The sequence below is a fragment of the Nicotiana tabacum genome, chromosome 19, assembly GCF_000715075.1.
Source record: "Nicotiana tabacum cultivar K326 chromosome 19, ASM71507v2, whole genome shotgun sequence".
Taxonomy (NCBI): domain Eukaryota; kingdom Viridiplantae; phylum Streptophyta; class Magnoliopsida; order Solanales; family Solanaceae; genus Nicotiana; species Nicotiana tabacum.
The window spans coordinates 94,074,157-94,096,380 of record NC_134098.1 but is presented as its reverse complement, the minus strand read 5'-3'; the positions used below and the strand labels follow the sequence as shown (position 1 = coordinate 94,096,380).

The 22,224-nt window shown below is 41.5% G+C and overlaps 1 protein-coding gene across 1 annotated transcript in view; it reads right to left on the bottom strand.

Moving 5' to 3' along the window:
- Positions 1-1,446: 1,446 nt before the first annotated feature.
- The window catches only part of LOC107792021 (agamous-like MADS-box protein AGL62), a 97,422-nt gene continuing 76,644 nt past the window's right edge, over positions 1,447-22,224 (bottom strand). Inside the window, exons 2-3 of the mRNA XM_075239222.1 lie at positions 1,762-1,817; positions 1,447-1,641 (exon numbers count right to left, since the gene is read on the bottom strand). Of these exons, the coding sequence (XP_075095323.1) occupies positions 1,447-1,641; positions 1,762-1,817 (251 nt within the window). The remainder of the gene's footprint in view (positions 1,642-1,761; positions 1,818-22,224) is intronic.

Below are 22,224 nucleotides of genomic sequence, written 5' to 3'. Positions count from 1 at the left end.
GGCATTTCCGCACCTGCGGTGCCTGGGCTCACACCTGCGCATCCGCTTTTGCGGAAAGAATTGCGCTTCTGCGGACATCCCTTGCCCAGCGAGCCTCCGCTTCTGCGATGCCAAAGGTCGAATCTGCGATCGCGGTTTTGCACAACAGGATCCGCACCTATGAAGACTCTCGCACCGCGAGTATATTGTCACTTCTGCGACCATCGCACCTACGCAACCCAGTAGCATGTGAGATCACACCAGAACCAGCATACCTCCAGCAGTGCAACATGACACGAAAATGATCTGAACCTCGTCCGAAACTTACCCGAGGCCCTCGGGACGTCAACTAAATATACCAACAAATCCCATAACATAATACGGACCTACTTGAGGGCTCAAATCACACCTACCAACATCGAAACGATGAATCACACCTCAATTCAAAATCAATAAACTTTGAAACATCAACTTCCACAACTGATGCCGAAACCTAACAAATCACATCCGATTGACCTCAAATTTTGCACACAATTCATAAATGACTTAACGAAGCTATTCCCATTTCCAGAATCATATTTTGACCCTGATATCAAAAAGTCAACTCCTCGGTCAAATTTCCCAAAAATTCGACTTTCGCCATTTCAAGCCTAATTCCACTACGGACCTCCAAATAATTTTTCGGACATTCTCCTAAGCCCAAAATTACCATACAGATCTATTGAAATCATCAAAATTCAAATCCGAGGTCGTTTACACATAAATCGACATTCGTTTGACTTTTCTAACTTAAGCTTTCCATTATGAGACGAAGTGTCTCAATTCATTCTGAAATCTCTTCAGACCCGAACCAACTAACCCAATAAGTCATAAAACAGTTGTAAAGCTTAAATTGAGCAGTAAGTGGGGGAACGGGAATGTAATACTCAAAACGACCGGCCGGGTCATTACAGTATCTCTCTAGCTTAGATACTATTTTGAAGAAATTATTCTAACTATTTGCAATACAATAAATATCTGTGATCTATTATGTAGTTTTAGGTTTTTAAAAAATAGCGTTATATCATTTTTATTTTTATTTTTTGAATTATTTGAAACTAAAATATCAGTTTTATAACTCTACTTATATTCCTCTAATAGTCATGTTTTTGATTACGCATACATAGTAGATTTCACCAAAATATCACATAATATCCCAACCCAAAGAAATGATTAACTAGAACAGCTTGTGCACTAAACTTCTGCTATGTGCAGGATACGGCCGGGGAAGAGACAAACCATGACCATGTTGGTCTGTTGTAGATAACCTTACTTTGAATTTCTGCAAAGTGTTATTTTTGTGGTTTATACCTGTGACATCCTAGTCACACGGTGACAACTTTTATGGTTGCACACCTTTAAAAATAAATAACACGAACGATTATTAAAAAAACAAACTAGCAGTAGCCTTTATTCAACCTTCCACTTTCAATTTTCGTAACCATAACCACGTTCAGTGCCATAGTTCTTCACCTTCAAGAGCAAATATTCCAACCCCTCTTTCAACATTGAAACCTCTGTGTAGTTCATCTTCTCTATAGGACCCCTGAAATACTCTTGTTGGCTCTCCAAATTCTTATTCGTATTCTTGAGTTTGCTTTTCAAGTTTAACGCAAAATCCAGCTGATCTTGTAGAGTATTCAGTTGCGTGTTAAGCGTTATAGAATTGGCTTTTCAGAACATCTGGACATACTTGCCATCAATGCCTGGTGATGATGGTTATAGAGGCATTTCTTCGCTAACATATTTATCGATAGTTTCATTTACATTTGGATGTCCAAAAGAGTAAGGCTTGCAACCTATAGAGAAAGAGGAAAGAAATCAGTAATGTAAAATAAAGCAAGAGGAGAGAAATCAGTTAATCTACAGTTATAACGCCTCCCACGCCAGTTATTTTTTATGATGCTTTAATTTTAATTATTTATCATGTTCAAGATCATGAATTTTCATGTTTAATTATGATGATACATGTACATTTATGCTTAAAATTCCAATCAATTACTCGACCACAACTTTCCTTTTAAATTTGTCTCCAAAAGCTTCAAATCTATTCACAAATAATTTGATATACTCAATACGAATCATAGGAATTAATTCCATATCAATTTACTAATTTTCCAGATAAAAATTCAAAATTCATTTAAATATTCGACAGTGGGACCCACGTCTCAAATTTCGAAAAAACTTGCGAAATCCGAACACCCGTTTCGATACGAGTTCAACCATACAAAATTTATCCAATTCCAATGTCAAATGGACCTTCAAATCTTAAATTTTCATTTTTGGAAGATTTTATAAAAATATGATTTTTCTTCCATAAATTCACGGATTCATGATGTAAATGAGTATGGAATCATGAAATATAACCAATATAGGATAAGTAACACTTAACCCAATGTTTTCCCGTAAAAATCGCCCAAGAATCGCCTTACCCGAGCTCAAAAATTGGAAATGGTTGAAAATGGGTCGAAACCCCATTTTCAGAACTTAAGTTCTGTTTTTCATATTTTTATTCATCGCGATCGCGGAAATTCGTTCGCGATCTCGTGGAACAACTTTGCCCAGGTTCATTTTACTCTTCGCGATCGCGGGAATGGCTTCGCGATCGTGAAGCTCATTTTTGCACAGGCTGCCACTATGCTCTACACGAACGCGACACCACAAACGCGAATGCGAAGCATAACCCCATAGACCTACGCAATCGCGGACCGTTTCATGCGAACGCGAAGAACAAATTTGAGTACCCCAGCTTCTGCCTCATTTCCTATTCGCGAACGCGAGGACTCGATCGCGAACGCGAAGCTTTGCACTTCGACCCTTCGCAAACGCGTGCCCTCGGTCGCGAACGCGAAGCACAATTGTGCCAGTCCAATTATCCTCTTCGCGATCGCAGGAATGGCTTCGCGATCGCGAAGCACAAAACACCCGATGACAGCATAAGCTAAAAACCAGATTTTTCTCAAAGTTCAAATGGTCCGTAGTCTATCCGAAACTCACCCGAGTCCTCGGGGCTCCAAACCAAACATGCACACAAGTCTTAAAACATCATACGAACTTGCTCGCACGATCAAATCGCCCAACTAACACCTAGAACAACGAATCGGACACCAAATCAAAGGAAATTTTCAAGAAAACTTTAAAACTTATATTTTTAAAACCGGACGTCCGAATCACGTCAAATCAACTCCGATTCTCACCAAATTCGGCAAACAAGTCATAAATATTATAGTGGACCTATATCGGGCTCCGGAACCAAAATACAGACCCGGTGTCAATAAATCCGACATCAGTAAATTCTTAAAAATCATTAAGCTTTCAAACTTTAAAGTTTTCATCCAAATTCCATATCTTGGGCTAGGAACCTCAGAATTCGATTTCGGGCATACGCCCAAGTCCCAAATCACGATACGGACCTACCATAACGGTCAAAATACTGATCCGAGTCCGTTTGCTCAAAATATTGACCAAAGTCAACTCAGTTGAGTTTTAAAGCTCTATTTCACATTTTAATCTATTTTTCACACAAACTTTTTCGGAAATTATACAGACTGCGCATGCAAGTCGAGGAATGATAAATAGTTCTTTTCGAGGTCTTAGAACACAGAATGACTTATTAAATTTAAAGATGACATTTTGGGTCATCACATTCTTCACCTCTAAAACAAACGTTCGTCCTCGAACAGAGTGAAAAAAAGTATCTGAGCTGGTGAATAAGTATGGATATTTACTCCGCATGTCCGACTCGAACTCCCAGGTAGATGCCTCTACCGACTGACCTCTCCATTGCACTCGAACTGAAGGATAACTCTTAGACCTCAACTGCCAGACCTACCGGGCTAAAATAGCCACCGGCACATCCTCGTAAGTCAAATCTTTGTCCAATTGTACTGAACTGAAATCGAACACATAGGACGGATCACCATGATATTTCCGAAGCATAGACACATGGAACACTGGATGAACCGATGATAAACTAGGTGGTAATGCAAGCCTGTAGGCTACTTCACCCACCCTTTCAAGAATTTTAAAGGGTCCGACATACCTAGGGCTCAAATTGCCCTTCTTTCCGAACCTCATTACACCTTTCATAGGTGAAATCCGGAGCAATATTCTTTCTCCAACCATGAATGCAATATCACAAACTTTACGGTCGGCATAACTCTTTTTCCTAGACTGAGCTGTGCGAAGTCGATCCTGAATAATCTTGACCTTATCCAAGGCATCCTGTACCAAATCGGTACCTAATAATCGAGCCTCTCCTGGTTCAAACTAGCCAACTGGCGAACGGCATCGCCTCCCGTATAATGCCTCATATGGAGCCATCTGAATGCTCTACTGGTAGCTATTATTATAAGCAAACTCCGCAAATGGTAAGAACTGATCCCAAGAACCTCCAAACTCTATAACACAAGCGCGAAGTATATCTTCCAATATTTGAATGGTGCGCTCTGACTGTCCATCTGTCTGTGGATGAAATGCTGTACTCAACTCAACCCGCGTGCCTAACTCATGCTGTACAACCCTCCAGAAGTGTGAGGTAAACTGCGTACCTCGATCTGAAATAATAGACACGGGCACACCGTGAAGGCGGACAATCTCACGAATATAAATTTCAGCTAACCGCTCTGAAGAATAGGTGACTGCCACTGGAATGAAATGTGCTGACTTGGTCAACCTATCCACAATGACCCAAATGGCGTCAAATGTTCTCTGAGTCTGTGCGAGCCCAACAACAAAACCATAGTGATACGCTCCCACTTCCATTCAGGAATTTCTAACTTCTGAAGCAAATCACCAGGTCTCTGATGCTCGTATTTAACTTGCTGACAATTCAGACACTGAGCTACATATGCAACTATATCCTTCTTCATTCTCCTCCACCAATAGTGTTGTCATAAATCTTAATACATTTTAGCGGTACCTGAATGAATAGAATACCTGGAACTGTGTGCATCTTCAAGGATTAATTCACGATGCATGTCAACATTAGGCACACAAATACGACCTTGCATTCGCAGAACTCCATCTTCCCCTACATCAACCTGTTTGGCATCACCGTGGCGCACCATGTCCTTAAGGACAAGTAAATAAGGATTATCATATTGCGCCTCTCTGATATGCTCATATAAAGAAGACCGAGCGACTGTGCAAGCTAGAACCTGACTGGGTTCTGAAACATCTAACCTCATGAATTAATTAGCCAAAGTCCGAACATCTGCATCTAATGGTCTCTCACCAACCGGAATATACCCAAGACTGCCCATACTCACAACCATTCTACTCAAAGCATCGGCCACCATATTGGCCTTTCCGGGGTGATACAAAATGGTGATATCATATTCTTTCAACAACTCCAACCATCTTCTTTGCCTTAAATTAAGATCTTTTTGTTTGAACAGATACTGAAGGCTGCAATGATCAGTAATGTCATGCCCCGAACCTAGGAGCGAGACAAGCACCCGGTGCCTCACCTATCCTGGCGTACCAAATTGCGACTAAGGGACTTTGAACATATAATGTCATACTTTGGCCATGGGGCCACCTTGCAAGACAATTTGCGAAGCAAAATATAAAACTGAATGGAAACTAGCGCTAACTAAATATCAATATAAAACTAGGCTGAAAAGGCCATCATAGCTACTACAGCTGACAAACCACCAAATTATACATACCAGGCCTACAAACCCAACATACTGCACTAACCAACATGATATGTCTACAAGCCTCTACTGATAGATATATTGTGATCGGAATAGGGCCCCGACCTACCCATATTATATATCTAAATACATACATAAGATGCACACAAAAACTTAGACCCGATAACTCTGAAGGATGTGGAGCTTACCGATCAAGCTAAACTCTGGAAACACCTACTGAGGAGGTCTACTCGTGTGTCTATCTGAACCTGCATGCATGAAATGCAGCGTCCACGGAAAAGGGACGTCAGTACGAAATAATGTACCGAGTATATAAGGCGATAACATAACTGAAAGTTGAAACTGAACTGATAATATAATAACTGAAAATAATTGGGAGTCAAAGATGATCTAGAGATATACTTACCCGTTGATACTGACTCAACTCCTTCAATATAGTAAGTAAAATAATTGTACGGCCTTATTAGGCTCGGTATATATAACTGCTCTGCCGTAGTAGGCTCGCTCATAGGCGCTCGGCCATACTAGGCTATGTATCTCGACCATGCTGGGCTCGCTCATAGGTGCTCGGCCACAGTAGGCTCGGTATATAACTTTCCATATGATCAAAGGTTGCCCAATAGGGGCCTGCCCATCGATTATAGCTCGATGGTAATGAAAATACTGTAATACTGTATATATAGGCTTGCTGCTCTCTTGACTGGAAGAAGACAATACTAAATTGAATATAGAATCTCGATAAGGAATAATATTGTAACTTATGAGACTAGAATAGTGTGAATAAATTCATGAATATGAACTTCTCTTTTTGTCTCATTACTAACACATTTAGCTACGAGATCATGCCAAAATGAAGGAAGACTTAGCCTTAACATACCTTATCACAATCTTTCCAATCACCAAGTTGAACTCACCTCTTCGCACCTTAATCTACAAGAATGATAATAATACCATCGTTAAGTTACGAAAGTTACAACTATCGCACAACGAACGACAAACTTATTTTGTATTAAAACGGGCAGCATCTCCCCTATAATCCTTACTTCCTCCAAATTCAAGATAACACCAACAATACAAGAACAGAACAATGACAACATATATACATCATTTTCCAGCCCTATATACACCATCAAATACTACAAAACAGCCCAACACATCCCAATCTCTTCATACACAAAACGACCACCGTAGTAGTGTCAAACGACCTGAAAATGTTATGACGAACGACCAGCCAACCACCCTACATTTATATGGTGTTTCTACACCCCCTTCCTCCTCCAAAACTCTACAAAATAGTAGTAAAACATGCAGCTCAACAGCAACACAAAACAGTCCACAAAACAGTCCGCACAAGTGAATAACTCGAACTCACGGCTTCCGATCACCGTCCCGCGAGTTCTCACAAGTATAGAACGACTTACCATGAATTTATAGAAGAAAAACTGGATGAAAGAGAGAAGTAAACTCACCTTATTTGTTGGATAACTCAGCTCCTATCTTGGTTCTTCAAACTCTAGGTTTTACCTCCAATTAGAACTTGAAAGGGAGCGAAAATCAATTAGGGTTTGTGGGAAATTTTTGGGAGGATTCTTTGCAGAGCTTATGTCTGGTTATTATACTCTATTTTAAGTCTAATATATGAAGAAAATAGGCCTTTAAAAGGCCTCTTTGGACGACCCGAAATGGCCCATTTTTGGGCTTTCATTTAAGCAAGTAGGTGACACACCTACTTGTCATCTAGCAGCTTGCGCAGTATTGCAAAAATGCCCATATCTCACTACTCCGATGTCGTATTGACAAACGGTTTAATGCATTGGAAAATAGACTCATAGATATTTAATTTGATGGGTGGAAAACTCCATAACTCTAAGTATATTGGGAGAAAATTGCAGTTAGATTTGACCCAAAGTTTCAGTAAAACTTATGAGTGTAACTTGTGATGACTTTCATCGACTTTTGTTCCACAACTCGCTTGACATTAAAACATAACACACGGATGTCATACGACTAATATAAATCATAACATAAGATCCTTATCATGTTAATCACCCTAGTCTCACCCCAAAGGTACATGTTATAACATTCCCAACTTGTCGACTTTCGACGAAACATTGTTTTATTCAATTGCTTTAGCTTCTGAACTGTCCAACCCTCTTTGTACTTGTTGTTCATGATCTTCAATATTTGTAACCTCATAGGTAACATGATTAACTTACTTTATATACTTTTAAATATTATCTCATTTTTGGTCCTACATTAGTTTGCTTACGACGCATTTTTACGTACAAAAATATAGGGTGTAATATCACTCCCCCCTTGGGAACATTCGTCCTCGAATGTTTACTCTTAGAGACTTTGGAAAATTTTGCCAGAGTATCCTTCGTACACTAGGTTAAAACCAACCTGCACGCAGCCAGAAAACATACTATGCATGCCACACATGGCCAATCTTTATAAATAGCAGCAATTTGCCTCACCGACCGTAAATCATAAATATTGAATGTGAAAAATAAAAGCTTACCTGATGACCTGCTAGCCTACATAGAGCTATGTTGTAGCGTCCCATCTCGAACCATATCTTCAGTCTGAAATAGGTGGGGGTATTTAGACTTCATTTCTTCCTCTGATTCCCATGTCATCTCTTCTACATTCTTGCTCCTCCATAAAACCTTCACGGAAGCTACCTCCTTATTTCGTAGCTTGCAGATTTGTCGGTCTAGGATGGCAACTGGAATTTCCTCGTATGACAAGTCCTCTGTAATCTGTACATCATCTGTGGGCACCACTCGGGTAGGATCGCCAATGCACTTCCGTAGCATAGATACGTGAAAAAGCGGATGGACAGACTCCAATTCTGAGGGCAACTCTAACTCATAAGCTACTTGGCCCACTCTCCGAATGATCCTATAAGGCCCAATATACCGTGGGCTAAGCTTGCCTTTCTTGCCAAACCTCATCACGCCCTTCATAGGTGATACCTTTAAGAATACTCAGTCATTAATTCTGAACTCTAAGTCTCGTCGCCGCACATCAGAATATGACTTCTGATGACTCTGAGCTGTCAACAGTCGCTCCCAGATAAGCTTTACTTTCTCTATGGCCTGCTGAACCAGGTCTGGCCCATGTAACCCAAATTCTCCAACATCAAACCACCCTATAGGAGATCTGCACTTACGCCCATACAAAGCCTCGTACGGAGCCATCTGGATACTGGAGTGGTAAATGTTATTATATGCAAACTCGATAAGAGGTAGATGTTCATCCCAACTTCTTTTAAAATCCAACACACATACTCGTAACATATCCTCGAGCGTCTGAATTGTGCGCTCAGCATGTCCATCAGTCTGTGGATGAAAAGCTGTGCTGAGATTCACCTGAGTCCCTAGACCTCTCTGAAATGACCTCCAAAAATGTGCTGTAAACTGAGCCCCACGGTCAGATATAATAGAAACCGGTACTCCGTTTAGCCGCACTATCTCCTTAATATATAACTTTGCATAATCTTCTGCTGTATATGTAGATCTGACCGGTAGGAAGTGAGCTGATTTCGTGAGCCTATCAACTATCACCCATATGGAATCGAACTTACGATTAGAACGAGGTAAACCCATGATAAAGTCCATGTTTATCGCCTCCCATTTCCATGTCGGGATCTCTATAGTCTGCATTAGCCCTCCGGGCTTCTGGTGCTCTACCTTCACTTGCTGGCAACTAGTACATTGGGCGACAAACTCAGCAATGTTCTTCTTCATATCGTTCCACCAGTACACATCCTTAATGTCATGATACATCTTCGTCGATCCAGGATGGATGGAATACCATGAATAATGTGCCTCTGACATAATCCTGTCTCGTAGCCCTGCTACATCTGGAACACACGAACGACCCCTGTATCTGAGAACCCCATCTCCCTTGAGCTCTAACAATGGCTTCTTCTGCTGCGGAACTCGCTCTCTCAACTCGACCAACTCTGGGTCCTCGTACTGCCTTTCCTTGACTTCAGCTATGAGGGATGATTTTGCAGTGTTTTGGAGTACAACTCCACCATCCTCAGAATCTACTAACCGAACCCCCAATGAAGCCAATTGATGAATCTCTCTAGCTAATTGTCTTTTCTCGGGCTCTACATGTGCTAAGCTACCCATAGATCGGCGACTTAAGGCATCTGCTACAACATTAGCTTTCCCTGGATGGTAGAGAATGTTAACATCGTAATCTTTCAATAACTCAAGCCATTGCCTCTGTCGCAAATTCAACTCTTTCTGCTTGAAGATATATTGTAGGCTTTTATGATCAGTAAATACATCAACATGAACACCATATAAATAATGCCGCCATATCTTAAGTGCATGGACAACCGCAGCTAACTCGAGGTCGTGGGTCGGATAATTCCTCTCGTGCTTCCTCAACTGCCTTGAAGCATACGCAATTACCTTTCCATGTTGCATCAGGACACATCCTAACCCGACACCTGATGCATCACAATACACGGCATAACCCTCTAGACCCTCTGGAAGTGTTAGAACTGGAGCTGAGGTCAACCTGTTCTTAAGCTCTTGGAAACTCCGCTCGCAAGCCTATGTCCATTGAAACTTAGTTTCTTTCTGTGTCAACTTCGTCAATGGTGCCGAAAGGGAAGAAAAACCCTCTACGAACCTCCGATAGTATCCTGCTAAGCCTAGAAAGCTACGAACCTCTGTCGGAGTGGTAGGTCTAGGCCAAGATTTCACGGCCTCAATCTTCTGAGTGTCTACCTTTATCCCTTCATCTGATACAATATGCCCCAAGAATGCTACAGACTTCAACCAGAACTCACATTTAGAAAACTTAGCATACAACTTACGATCACGGAGGGTTTGGAGTACCGCTCGCAGGTGGTCCGCATGCTCATCCTCTGAACGGGAATAAACCAGAATATCATCAATAAATACTATCACGAACAGATATAAAAATGGTCGGAATAGGCTATTCATCAAGTCCATAAATATGGCGGGTGCATTAGTCAACCCGAAGGACATGACAAGGAACTCGAAGTGGCCATATCGGGTCCTGAAGGCTGTCTTTGGAATATCTTTTTCCCGAACTCTGACCTGGTGGTACCCCGACCTCAAATCTATCTTTGAAAAGCATCTAGCCCCTGCAACTGATCAAACAAGTCATCGATCCTTGGAAGTGGATACTTATTCTTAATAGTTACCTTGTTCAGCTGCCTATAATCGATACACATCCTCAGCGAGCCGTCTTTCTTCCGCACAAATAGTACCGGTGCACCCCAAGGTGAGGTACTGGGCCTGATGTAACCTTTCTCCAGCAAATCTTTTAACTGCTCCTTCAACTCCTTCAATTCGGCAGGTGCCATTCTATACGGAGGGATGGATATTGGTTGAGTTCCTGGAAGCAAATCGATGCTAAAATCAATCTCTCGCTCTGGAGGAATACCTGGAAGCTCATCTGGAAACACATCTGCATACTCTTTGACTACGGGAATAGACTGAAGTGTAGGTATCTCAGCATCTGCATCTCTAACTCGCACAATATGATAAATGCACCCTTTTGCGATCATTTTCCTCGCCTTCAGATAGGAAATAAACCTACCTCTGGGTGTTGCTGTATTACCTACCCATTCAAGGACTGGCTTACCCGAAAAATGAAATCTGACTGCCTTTGCTCGGCAATCAACTGTGGCATAGCAAGCTGCCAACCAGTCCATGCCCATGATAGCATCAAAATCCATCATCTCTAGCTCAACTAGGTCAGCTGAGGTCTGACGACTACAAATTGTCACCGTACAACCTCGGTAAACCCGTCTAGCAATAATCGATTCTCCGACCGGTGTAGATACCGCAAAAGGATCACTTTGTATTTCAGGCACTATACCAAACTTCCTCGCGACAAATGGGGTAATATATGATAAAGTAGATCCTGGGTCTATCAAAGCATAAGCATCGTGAGAGCAAATGGTTAATATACCTGTCACAACGTCTGGTGAAGACTCCTGGTCCTGTCGACCCGCTAAAGCATAGATACGGTTCTGATTACCACCTGAACTGGAACCTCTACCTCTGCCTCGACCTCTACCAGCCGAAGACTGAGACTCGCGCCCTGAAGGATGCACGGACAAAGATGATCCTGTTGCTGAACTCGCTGGTTGTGCCATTCCCCCAGAATCTCTATTTGGGCAATCTCGCATCATATGCCCCGGACGCCCACATGTATAACAAGCATCAGAACCTGCTCGGCATTGGCCCAAGTGTCCTTTACCACAGATGTCATACCGTGGAGGAAATGACCATGTCTGCGCAGATCCTCGCTGTCGCTGCAAACCCGACGCCCGTGAGCTCTCACCTGGTCCTGACTGAGTATAGCGGTTATACCCGTAACCCTGTAACTGAGGTGGCGGAGGCCTAGGTGGCCGTCCGAAGTACTGGGTCCTATAACTACCCTGAGATTGCTCCTGAGACCTGGGAAATCTCATCCTCTTACGTTGCCCTTGCTCAGCCCTCTCTGTACCCTGCTGCCGACGCCTACCCCTTTCTATATTCTGGGCGAATGCCTGAATCCGGGAGATATCCATACTATCCTGCAATGCAGCGGTGGCACATGCCTTGGTTAACTCTGGGGCTAACCCTGCTATAAACCTGTGAATCCTGTCCCGCATAGTAGTAACTATGGATGGTGCATATCTGGCCAATGAGTCAAAACGGAGACTATACTCTCGAACACTCATATTACCCTGCTTGAGGGCTAGAAACTGATCGACTCGAGCCTGTCGGATCTCCCGCAGTAAGTACTGGTCAAGGAAGGCATCTGAAAAATTCTCCCAAATAGCTGGAGGTGCATCACATCCCCTGGACCTCTCCCATCCCTCGTACCAAAGGGTGGCTATATCTCGGAGTCGAAAAGCTGCTAGCTCAACTGCCTCTTTCTCCGTGGCATGCATAACACGAAAGATCCTGTGAAGCTGATCTATGAAATCCTGCGGGTCCTCCTCTGATCTGTCCCCGTGAACTCTGGGGGACTCAAAGCAATAAACTCTCGGACCCTTGAACTCCCAGACCCCTCAGAAGTTCTTGCACTAGCTGATGCCCTAGCCTGTTGCTGGGTAGCTACCAACTGTGTCAACAAATGCACCGCACTCCTCATGTCCTGATCTGATGGAAGTGGAGGGGGAACTGGATGTGCGGTTTCCCTAGGAATCTCCGTAGTTGGTGGAGGAGCCGGTAATGGCTGAGTAGGGGTCTCGCCTTGAGCCTCAGACTGGGCCACATCTACTGGGGGTACCCTGCTGGTCCCCTCACTTACTGCTGTATCTCTCCTCTGGCTAGCCGTAGTCTTCCTAGTCACCGTCATCTGTGCATGCAAACACCAACACATAAGTTTAATTCAAATTTCCTATAACTCAGTTCTATGGCACGATTTAGATTTCAAAGAAGGGTAACCAACTCCTAAATGCCCTGTAGTTCCCTGCTTATATAATGTGGTGCACAACACATCTATAAACAAGACCCTACTAGACACGGCTTGTAGACTTCCTAGGACAGAACTGCTCTGATACCAAGTTTGTCACGCCCCGAACCTAGGAGCGAGACAAGCACCCAGTGCCTTACCTAACCTGGCGTACCAAATTGCGACTAAGGGACTCTGAACATATAATGTCATACTTTGGCCATGGGGCCACCTTGCAAGACAATTTGCGAAGCAAAATATAAAACTGAATGGAAACTAGCGCTAACTAAACATCAATATAAAACTAGGCTGAAAAGGCCGTCATAGCTACTACAGCTGACAAACCACCAAATTATACATACCAGGCCTACAAACCCAACATACTGCACTAACCAACAGGATATGTCTACAAGCCTCTACTGATAGATATATTGTGATCGGAACAAGGGCCCCGACCTACCCATATTATATATCTAAATACATACATAAGATGCACACAAAAACTTAGACCCGATAACTCCGAAGGATGTGGAGCTTACCGATCAAGCTAAACTCTGGAAACACCTACTGAGGAGGTCTACTCGTCTGTCTATCTGAACCTGCATGTATGAAATGCAGCGTCCACGGAAAAGGGACGTCAGTACGAAATAATGTACCAAGTATATAAGGCGATAACATAACTGAAAGTTGAAACTGAACTGATAATATAATAACTGAAAATAATTGGGAGTCAAAGATGATCTGGAGATATACTTACCCGTTGATACTGACTCAACTCCTTCAATATAGTAAGTAAAATAATTGTACGGCCTTATAAGGCTCGGTATATATAACTGCTCTGCCGTAGTAGGCTCGCTCATAGGCGCTCGGCCATACTAGGCTATGTATCTCGACCATGCTGGGCTCGCTCATAGGTGCTCGGCCACAGTAGGCTCGGTATATAACTTTCCATATGATCAAAGGTTGCCCAATAGGGGCCTGCCCATCGATTATAGCTCGATGGTAATGAAAATACTGTAATACTGTATATATAGGCTTGCTGCTCTCTTGACTGGAAGAAGACAATACTAAATTGAATATAGAATCTCGATAAGGAATAATATTGTAATTTATGAGACTAGAATAGTGTGAATAAATTCATGAATATGAACTTCTCTTTTTGTCTCGTTACTAACACATGTAGCTACGAGATCATGCCAAAATGAAGGAAGGCTTAGCCTTAACATACCTTATCACAATCTTTCCAATCACCAAGTTGAACTCACCTCTTCGCACCTTAATCTACAAGAATGATAATAATACTATCGTTAAGTTACGAAAGTTACAACTATCGCACAACGAACGACAAACTTATTTTGTATTAAAACGGGTAGCATCTCCCCTATAATCCTTACTTCCTCCAAATTCAAGATAACACCAACAATACAAGAACAGAACAATGACAATATATATACATCATTTTCCAGCCCTATATACACCATCAAATACTACAAAACAGCCCAACACACCCCAATCTCTTCATACACAAAACGACCACCGTAGTAGTGTCAAACGACCCGAAAATGTTATGATGAACGACCAGCCAACCACCCTACATTTATATGGTGTTTCTACACCCCCTTCCTCCTCCAAAACTCCACAAAACAGTAGTAAAACACGCAGCTCAACAGCAACACAAAATAGTCCACAAAACAGTCCGCTACAAGTGAATAACTCGAACTCACGGCTTCCGATCACCGTCCCGCGAGTTCTCACAAGTATAGAACGACTTACCATGAATTTATAGAATAAAAACTGGATGAAAGAGAGCAGTAAACTCACCTTATTTGTTGGATAACTCAGCTCCTATCTTGGTTCTTCAAACTCTAGGTTTTACCTCCAATTAGAACTTGAAAGGGAGAGAAAATCAATTAGGGTTTGTGGGAAATTTTTGGGAGGATTCTTTGCAGAGCTTATGTCTGGTTATTATGCTCTATTTTAAGTCTAATATATGAAGAAAATAGGCCTTTAAAAGGCCTCTTTGGACGACCCGAAATGGCCCATTTTTGGGCTTTCATTTAAGCAAGTAGGTGACACACCTACTTGTCACCTAGCAGCTTGCGCAGTATCGCAAAAATGCCCATATCTCACTACTCCGATGTCGTATTGACAAACGGTTTAATGCATTGGAAAATAGACTCATAGATCTTTAATTTGATGGGTGGAACACCCCATAACTCTAAGTATATTGGGAGAAAATTGCAGTTAGATTTGACCCAAAGTTTCAGTAAAACTTATGAGTGTAACTTGTGATGACTTTCATCGACTTTTGTTCCACAACTCGCTTGACATTAAAACATAACACACGGATGTCATACGACTAATATAAATCATAACATAATCTCCTTATCATGTTAATCACCCTAGTCTCACCCCAAAGGTACATGTTATAATATTCCCAACTTGTCGACTTTCGACGAAACATTGTTTTATTCAATTGCTTTAGCTTCTGAACTGTCCAACCCTCTTTGTACTTGTTGTTCATGATCTTCAATATTTGTAACCTCATAGGTAACATGATTAACTTACTTTATATACTTTTAAATATTATCTCATTTTTAGTCCTACATTAGTTTGCTTACGATGCATTTTTACGTACAAAAATATAGGGTGTAACAAGTAAATACCTCACACGAGACACCGTAGAGGTAATGCCTCCAAATCTTCAGCGCATGCCAAATGGCTGCCAATTCTAAGTCATGAACAGGATAATTCTTCTCGTGAACTTTCAACTGACGCGACGCATATGCAATCACCCTGCCATCTTGCATTAATACTGCACCAAGCCCAATGTGAGATGCATCACAATATATTGTATATGATCTTGAACCTGTGGGTAATACCAACACTGGCGTCGTAGTCAAAGCAGTCTTGAGCTTCTGAAAGCTCAACTCACACTCGTCTGACCATCTGAATGGGACACCTTTCTGGGTCAGTCTTGTCAATGAACTTGCTATAGATGAAAACTCTTCCACGAACCGACGATAATAACCTGCCAAACCCAGGAAACTCTGGATCTCTGTAACTAAAGTAGGTCTAGGCCAATTCTGAACAGCCTCAATCTTCTTAGGATCCACCTTTATGCCTTCTGGTGATACAACATGCCCCAAAAAGGCAACTGAGTCTAACCAAAAATCACATTTTGAAAATTTGGCATATAATTGATTATTCTTCAAAGTATGAAGCACACTCTGAAGATGCTGCTCATGCTCCTTTCGACTGCTGGAGTAAATTAAGATATCATCAATGAATACAACCACAAAAGAATCCAAATAGGGCTTGAACACCTGATTCATCAAATCCATAAATGTTGCTGGGGCATTTGTCAACCCAAATGACATCACTAGGAATTCGTAATGCCCATACCCAGTCCGAAAAGTTATTTTAGGGACATCAGATGCCCTGATCTTCAACTGATGGTAACCAGACCTCAAATCGATCTTCGAAAATACCTTGGCACCCTGAAGCTGATCAAATAGGTCATCAGATCTTGGCAGCGGATATTTGTTTTTGATAGTGGCCTTATTCAACTGCCGATAATCTATATACATCCGCATGGAACCATCTTTCTTCTTTACAAATAATACTGGTGCACCCCAGGGCGAGACACTGGGTCTAATGAATCCCTGATCAAGCAAGTCTTGTAACTGCTCCTTCAATTCTTTCAACTCCGGTGGGGCCATACAGTGTGGTAGAATAGAAATGGGCTGGGTGCCCGGAGCCAAATCATTACAGAAGTTAATATCTCTATCGGGTGGCATCCCCGACAAATCTGTAGGAAATACTTCTGGAAATTCACGAACAACTGGTACTGAGTCCATAGAACGAACATCAGCACTGGGATCGCGAATATAAGCCAAATAGGCTAGACACCCTTTCTCTACCATACGCCGAGCTTTCATATAAGAAATAACCCTGCTGGCATAATGACCAGGAGTTCCTTTACACTCTAACCGAGGTCACCCCGGCATAGCTAGGGTCACTGTCTTGGCATGACAATCCAATATAGCATGATAAGGAGACAGCTAATCCATACCCAAGATGACATCAAAATCTACCATATCAAGAAGTAGAAGATCCACACTAGTCTCAAGATTACCAATAGTAACCACACACGAATGATAGACATGATCTACTACAACAGAGTCTCCCACCGGTGTAGATACACACACAGAAGCACTCAGAGAATCACAAGGCACAACCAAATATGAAGCAAAATAGGAGGACACATAGGAATAAGTAGATCCTGGATCAAATAGAACTGAACCATCTCTATGGCAAACTGGAATAATACCTGTGTTCACAGCATCAGATGACTCAGCCTCAGGCCTAGCTGGAAAAGCATAAAATCGGGGCTGAGCCCCACCACTCTGAACTGCGTCTCTAGGACGCCCTCTAACTGGCTGGCCTCCACCTCTAACAGTCTGACCTCCACCTCTAATGGCTTGAACTCCATCTCTAGCTGTCTGACCCCTACCTCTAGCTGGCTGAGCAGACGGTGAAGCAACCATTGCCGGTATGATGGCACGAGACTCCTGCCGAGATCTGTTACTCGCCAACCTAGGGCAATACCTCCTGATGTGACCAATGTTCCCACACTCATAACACACATCCTGATGTCGTGGCTGCTGAAGCTGAAACTGATCCAAATGGGCCAGATAACCGCCGTAGTAACTCTAGAGTGGTGGTGCACTGATAGGAGCTGAATGTGCACTGAATGCTGGTTGCCCATAGTAAGGCATAATAGGACCGTGACTCCCTGAAGCACCGTGAGATGTATGAAGTGCTGAATAAAACGGTCTAGGAGGATGACCCCTACCAAAATTACCCCTGCCTCCAGATGAGGCACCATTGAAACCACCGAACTAACGAGGCCTCTTATCAGACCTCTGTCCTCTCTCCTGTGCAAGAACCATCTTGATCCTCCTCGCGACATTAGCAGCCGCCTGAAAAGAAATGTCACTTCCGGTCTCCTTGGCCATCTGAAGCCTAATAGGGTGAGTGAGTCCCTCAATAAACCTCCTCACTCTCTCTCCCTCAGTAGGTAGTAAAAGGAGAGTATGATGGGCCAAATCCACAAAATGGGACTCATACTGAGTAACAGTCATACTGCCATGTTGTAGACACTCAAATTGCTTGCGGAATTCCTCTCTCAGTGTGATAGGAAGGAACTTCTCCAGAAATAGCTGAGAGAACTGCTCCCGGTAAGTGCAGGCGATCCAACTGGTCTGGTCAATATATAGTCTATCCACCACCTCTTGGAGGAACCTGTCATCTAAAATACAGCAAAATCAACCCCATTGGTCTCAACTATACCCATGTTCCGCAGCACCTCGTGGCAGCGTTCAAGATAATCCTGTGGGTCCTCAGAAGGTGTACCACTGAAGTGAATTGAAAAGAGCTTAGCAAACTTATCCAGTCTCAATAAGGCCTCAAAAGACATGGCGGGCCTATCACCGGTCTGTGCTGCAACAACTGGCTGAACTACCCTAACTGGCGGGGCTACTGGAGCCTGATTCTGGGGAGCCATCTTCTCCGGAGTAGGAGTAGTGGGAGTTTGTGCTCCTCCCCCAGCCTGTGAAATGGCTGGTGCCATTGGAAATGTACCATTCTGGGCCACGCCCTCCATAAGACTCACCAAACGGGCTAGAGCGTCCTGAAGCACTAGAGTAACTATGAATCCTTCCGGGACCTGAACTGGTCCAACTAGTACATCCTGAACTGGAACCTCCTCCTAAAGGTCCACCCGAGGTTCTACAACAGGAGCTACTACTTGAGCTCTAGACTGGGCTCTACCTCTGCCTCTAGCACGACCTCGGCCTCGACCTCTACCTCTGGCCATAGTTGCCATCGGGGGCTCTGTCCCTGTCCATCGGTAGAGGTATTACCTGTTCTCACCATCTGCGAGAGAATAAGAGTAGAATGGTTCAATCATCGATGATAGAATAAAATCGCACGACAGAATAAGAAAGAAGTGATATTGTTCCTAAACTTCATAGCCTCTGAGAGATAAGTACAGACGTCTCCGTACCGATCCTTCAGACTCTACTAAGCTTGCTCGTGACTCGTGAGACCTATGTAACCTAGTGCTCTAATACCAACTGTCACAACACAAAATTCCCACCTTCAGACCGTGATGGCGCCTAACATTTCACTTGCTAGGCAAACCAACGTTAGAATAATATTAGCCATTTTTAAACAATTTTAAAATTTATTAATAAAAAATAAATAAATGCGGAAGTAAGGTCTGAAATATAATGAATAATCCATAAAAATAACGGTGTCTAAATACCATCCCAAAATTTGGTGTCACAAGTGCACGAGCTTCTAGAATAATACAAATAAAGGTCTGAATAACATAAAGCTGTCTGAAAATAAACACACAGCTAAAGTAAAGTAGACGGGGACTTCAGAACTGCAGACGCCATGCATTTATACCTCAAGTCTCTTCTACTAGCTGAAATCCGAGCAAGTCTATGGTACGCCACTGGGACCAACTCCGAAATCTGCACAAGAACTGCATAGTGTAGTTTTAGTACAACCGACCTCATGTACTGGTAAGTGCTGAGCCTAACCTCGACAAAGTAGTGACGAGGCTAAGGCGGTTCACTTACATTACACTGTACACAATATTAGCAACAACAAAATATAATAAAAATAAATCAGGTAACTCATTTATAATAATTGAAGCCAACTCAGCAGTCATAATCCATTATTATTTCAACCAATTTCCGTTATATCTTGCAAACCGCTCTCACAATATATTTTCTTCCATACTCTCATATATTTATTTTAATCAAGTATATATATATATATATAGAGACTTTTAAATAAGTCTGTTGCGACGTGCAATCCAATCCCCCAATAAGGACTTATTAATAAGTCTGTTACAACGTGCAACCCAATCCCCCATTATGTTCATTTCAAGCAATTCTTTTGCGGTATGCAACCCGCTCCTCCAATATATTCATTTACTAATTCAATTCTGTTGCGGCGTGCAACCCGTTCCTCCAATATATTCATTTACCAATTCTTATGGAAGAAATTTTATAAAAATAAAACAATTAATATAAAAATTAAGACAACAAGCATACAAGAATTATGATTTAATTATAAAACAAACAATGACAAATAGCAATTTATTATGAAAATCAGGGAGAAAATAGGTAGTTTAATATTTAATATGCTAAATTTCAAATAACAATTAAGACACATAAATCAAATAGCATGTAACAATAAATGACGGAATTCAAGAATTAATATTTGACAAAGAATAGGACAGAAATAATTATTATAACAATTAATTCATGATTTAAAATAATTTATGATTTTTTAACTAAATATGCAAACAATTAATTTGACGATATTTAGACACTCGTCACCTCGCCTATACGTCGTTCACATGCATTTCACATAACAAATACTTTAAGGGTTCTATTCCCACAAGTCAAGGTTTACCACGACACTTATCTCGCTATGCAAATTCCAATCAATTACTCGACCATAGCTTTTTCTTTTAAATTTTTTTCCAAAAGCTTCAAATCTATTCACAAACAATTCGATATACTCAATACGAACCATAGAAATTAATTCCATATGAATTTACTAATTTTACGGATAAAAATCCGAAATTCATATATTTGACAGTGGAGCCCACGTCTCAAATCCCGAAAAAACTCGCGAAATCCGAACACCCGTTTTGATACGAGTTCAACCATACAAAATTTATCCAATTTCGATGTCATAATAGCAAGCTCATTTGCTTTCTTGAAGATACCATTTCGGCGTTTTGAGAAAGTCACTTGTCGATTATTCTGATTTTCTATCTTCGCGATACGAACACTTTTGCAACCCTTAATCTGTCTAGTACTCATTCTCAAGGATAATGATGATACCAATATTTATTTGTCACAACCCGAAATTCCCACCTTCGGACCGTGATGGCGCCTAACATTTCACTTGCTAGGCAAGCTAACGTTAGAATAATATAAGACATTTTAAATAATTTTTTAATTTATTAATAACAAATAAATAAATGCGAAAGTAAGGTCTGAAATATAGTGAATAATACATAAAAATAACGGTGTCTAAATACCATCCCAGAATATGGTGTCACAAGTGCACGAGCTTCTAGAATAATACAAATAAGGGTCTGAATAAAATAAACTTGTCTTGAAATAAACACACAGCTAAAGTAAAGTAGACGGGGACTTCAGAACTGCGGACGCCGTGCAGTTGTACCTCAAGTCTCCTCTAGTAACTGAAATCCGAGCAAGTCTATGGTACGTCGCTGGGACCAACTCCAAAATCTACACAAGAAGTGCATAGTATAGTATCAGTACAACCGGCCCCATGTACTGGTAAGTGTTGAGCCTAACCTCGATGAAGTAGTGATGAGGCTAAGGCGGTTCACTTACAATAACCTGTACGCAATATTAGTAACTACAACAAATAATAAAAATAAATCAGGTAACTCATTTATAATAATTGAAGCCAACTCAGCAGTCATAATCCATTATTATTTCAACCAATTTCCATTATAGCTTGCAAACCGCTCTCACAATATATTCATTTTCCCTACTCTCGTATATTTATTTTAATCAAGTATATATATAAACTTTTAAATAAGTCTGTTGCGGCGTGCAATCCGATCTCTCAACATAGACTTTTTAATAAGTCTATTGAGGCATGCAACCTGATCACCCAATATGGTCATTTCAAGCAATACTGTTGCGGCGTGCAACCCGCTCCTCCAATATATATTTATTTACCAATTCAATTCTGTTACGGCGTGCAACCCGCTCCTCCAATATATTTATTTACCAATTCTTATGGAAGAAATTTCATAAAAATAAAACAATTAATATATAACTTTTAAGACAACAAGCATACAACAATTATGATTTAATTATGAAACAAACAATGACAAATAGCAATTTATTATGGAAATCAGGGAGAAAATAGGCAGTTTAATATTTAATATGCTAAATTTCAAATAACAATTAAGACACATAAATCAAATAGCATGTAACAATAAATGCAGGAATTCAAGAATTAATAT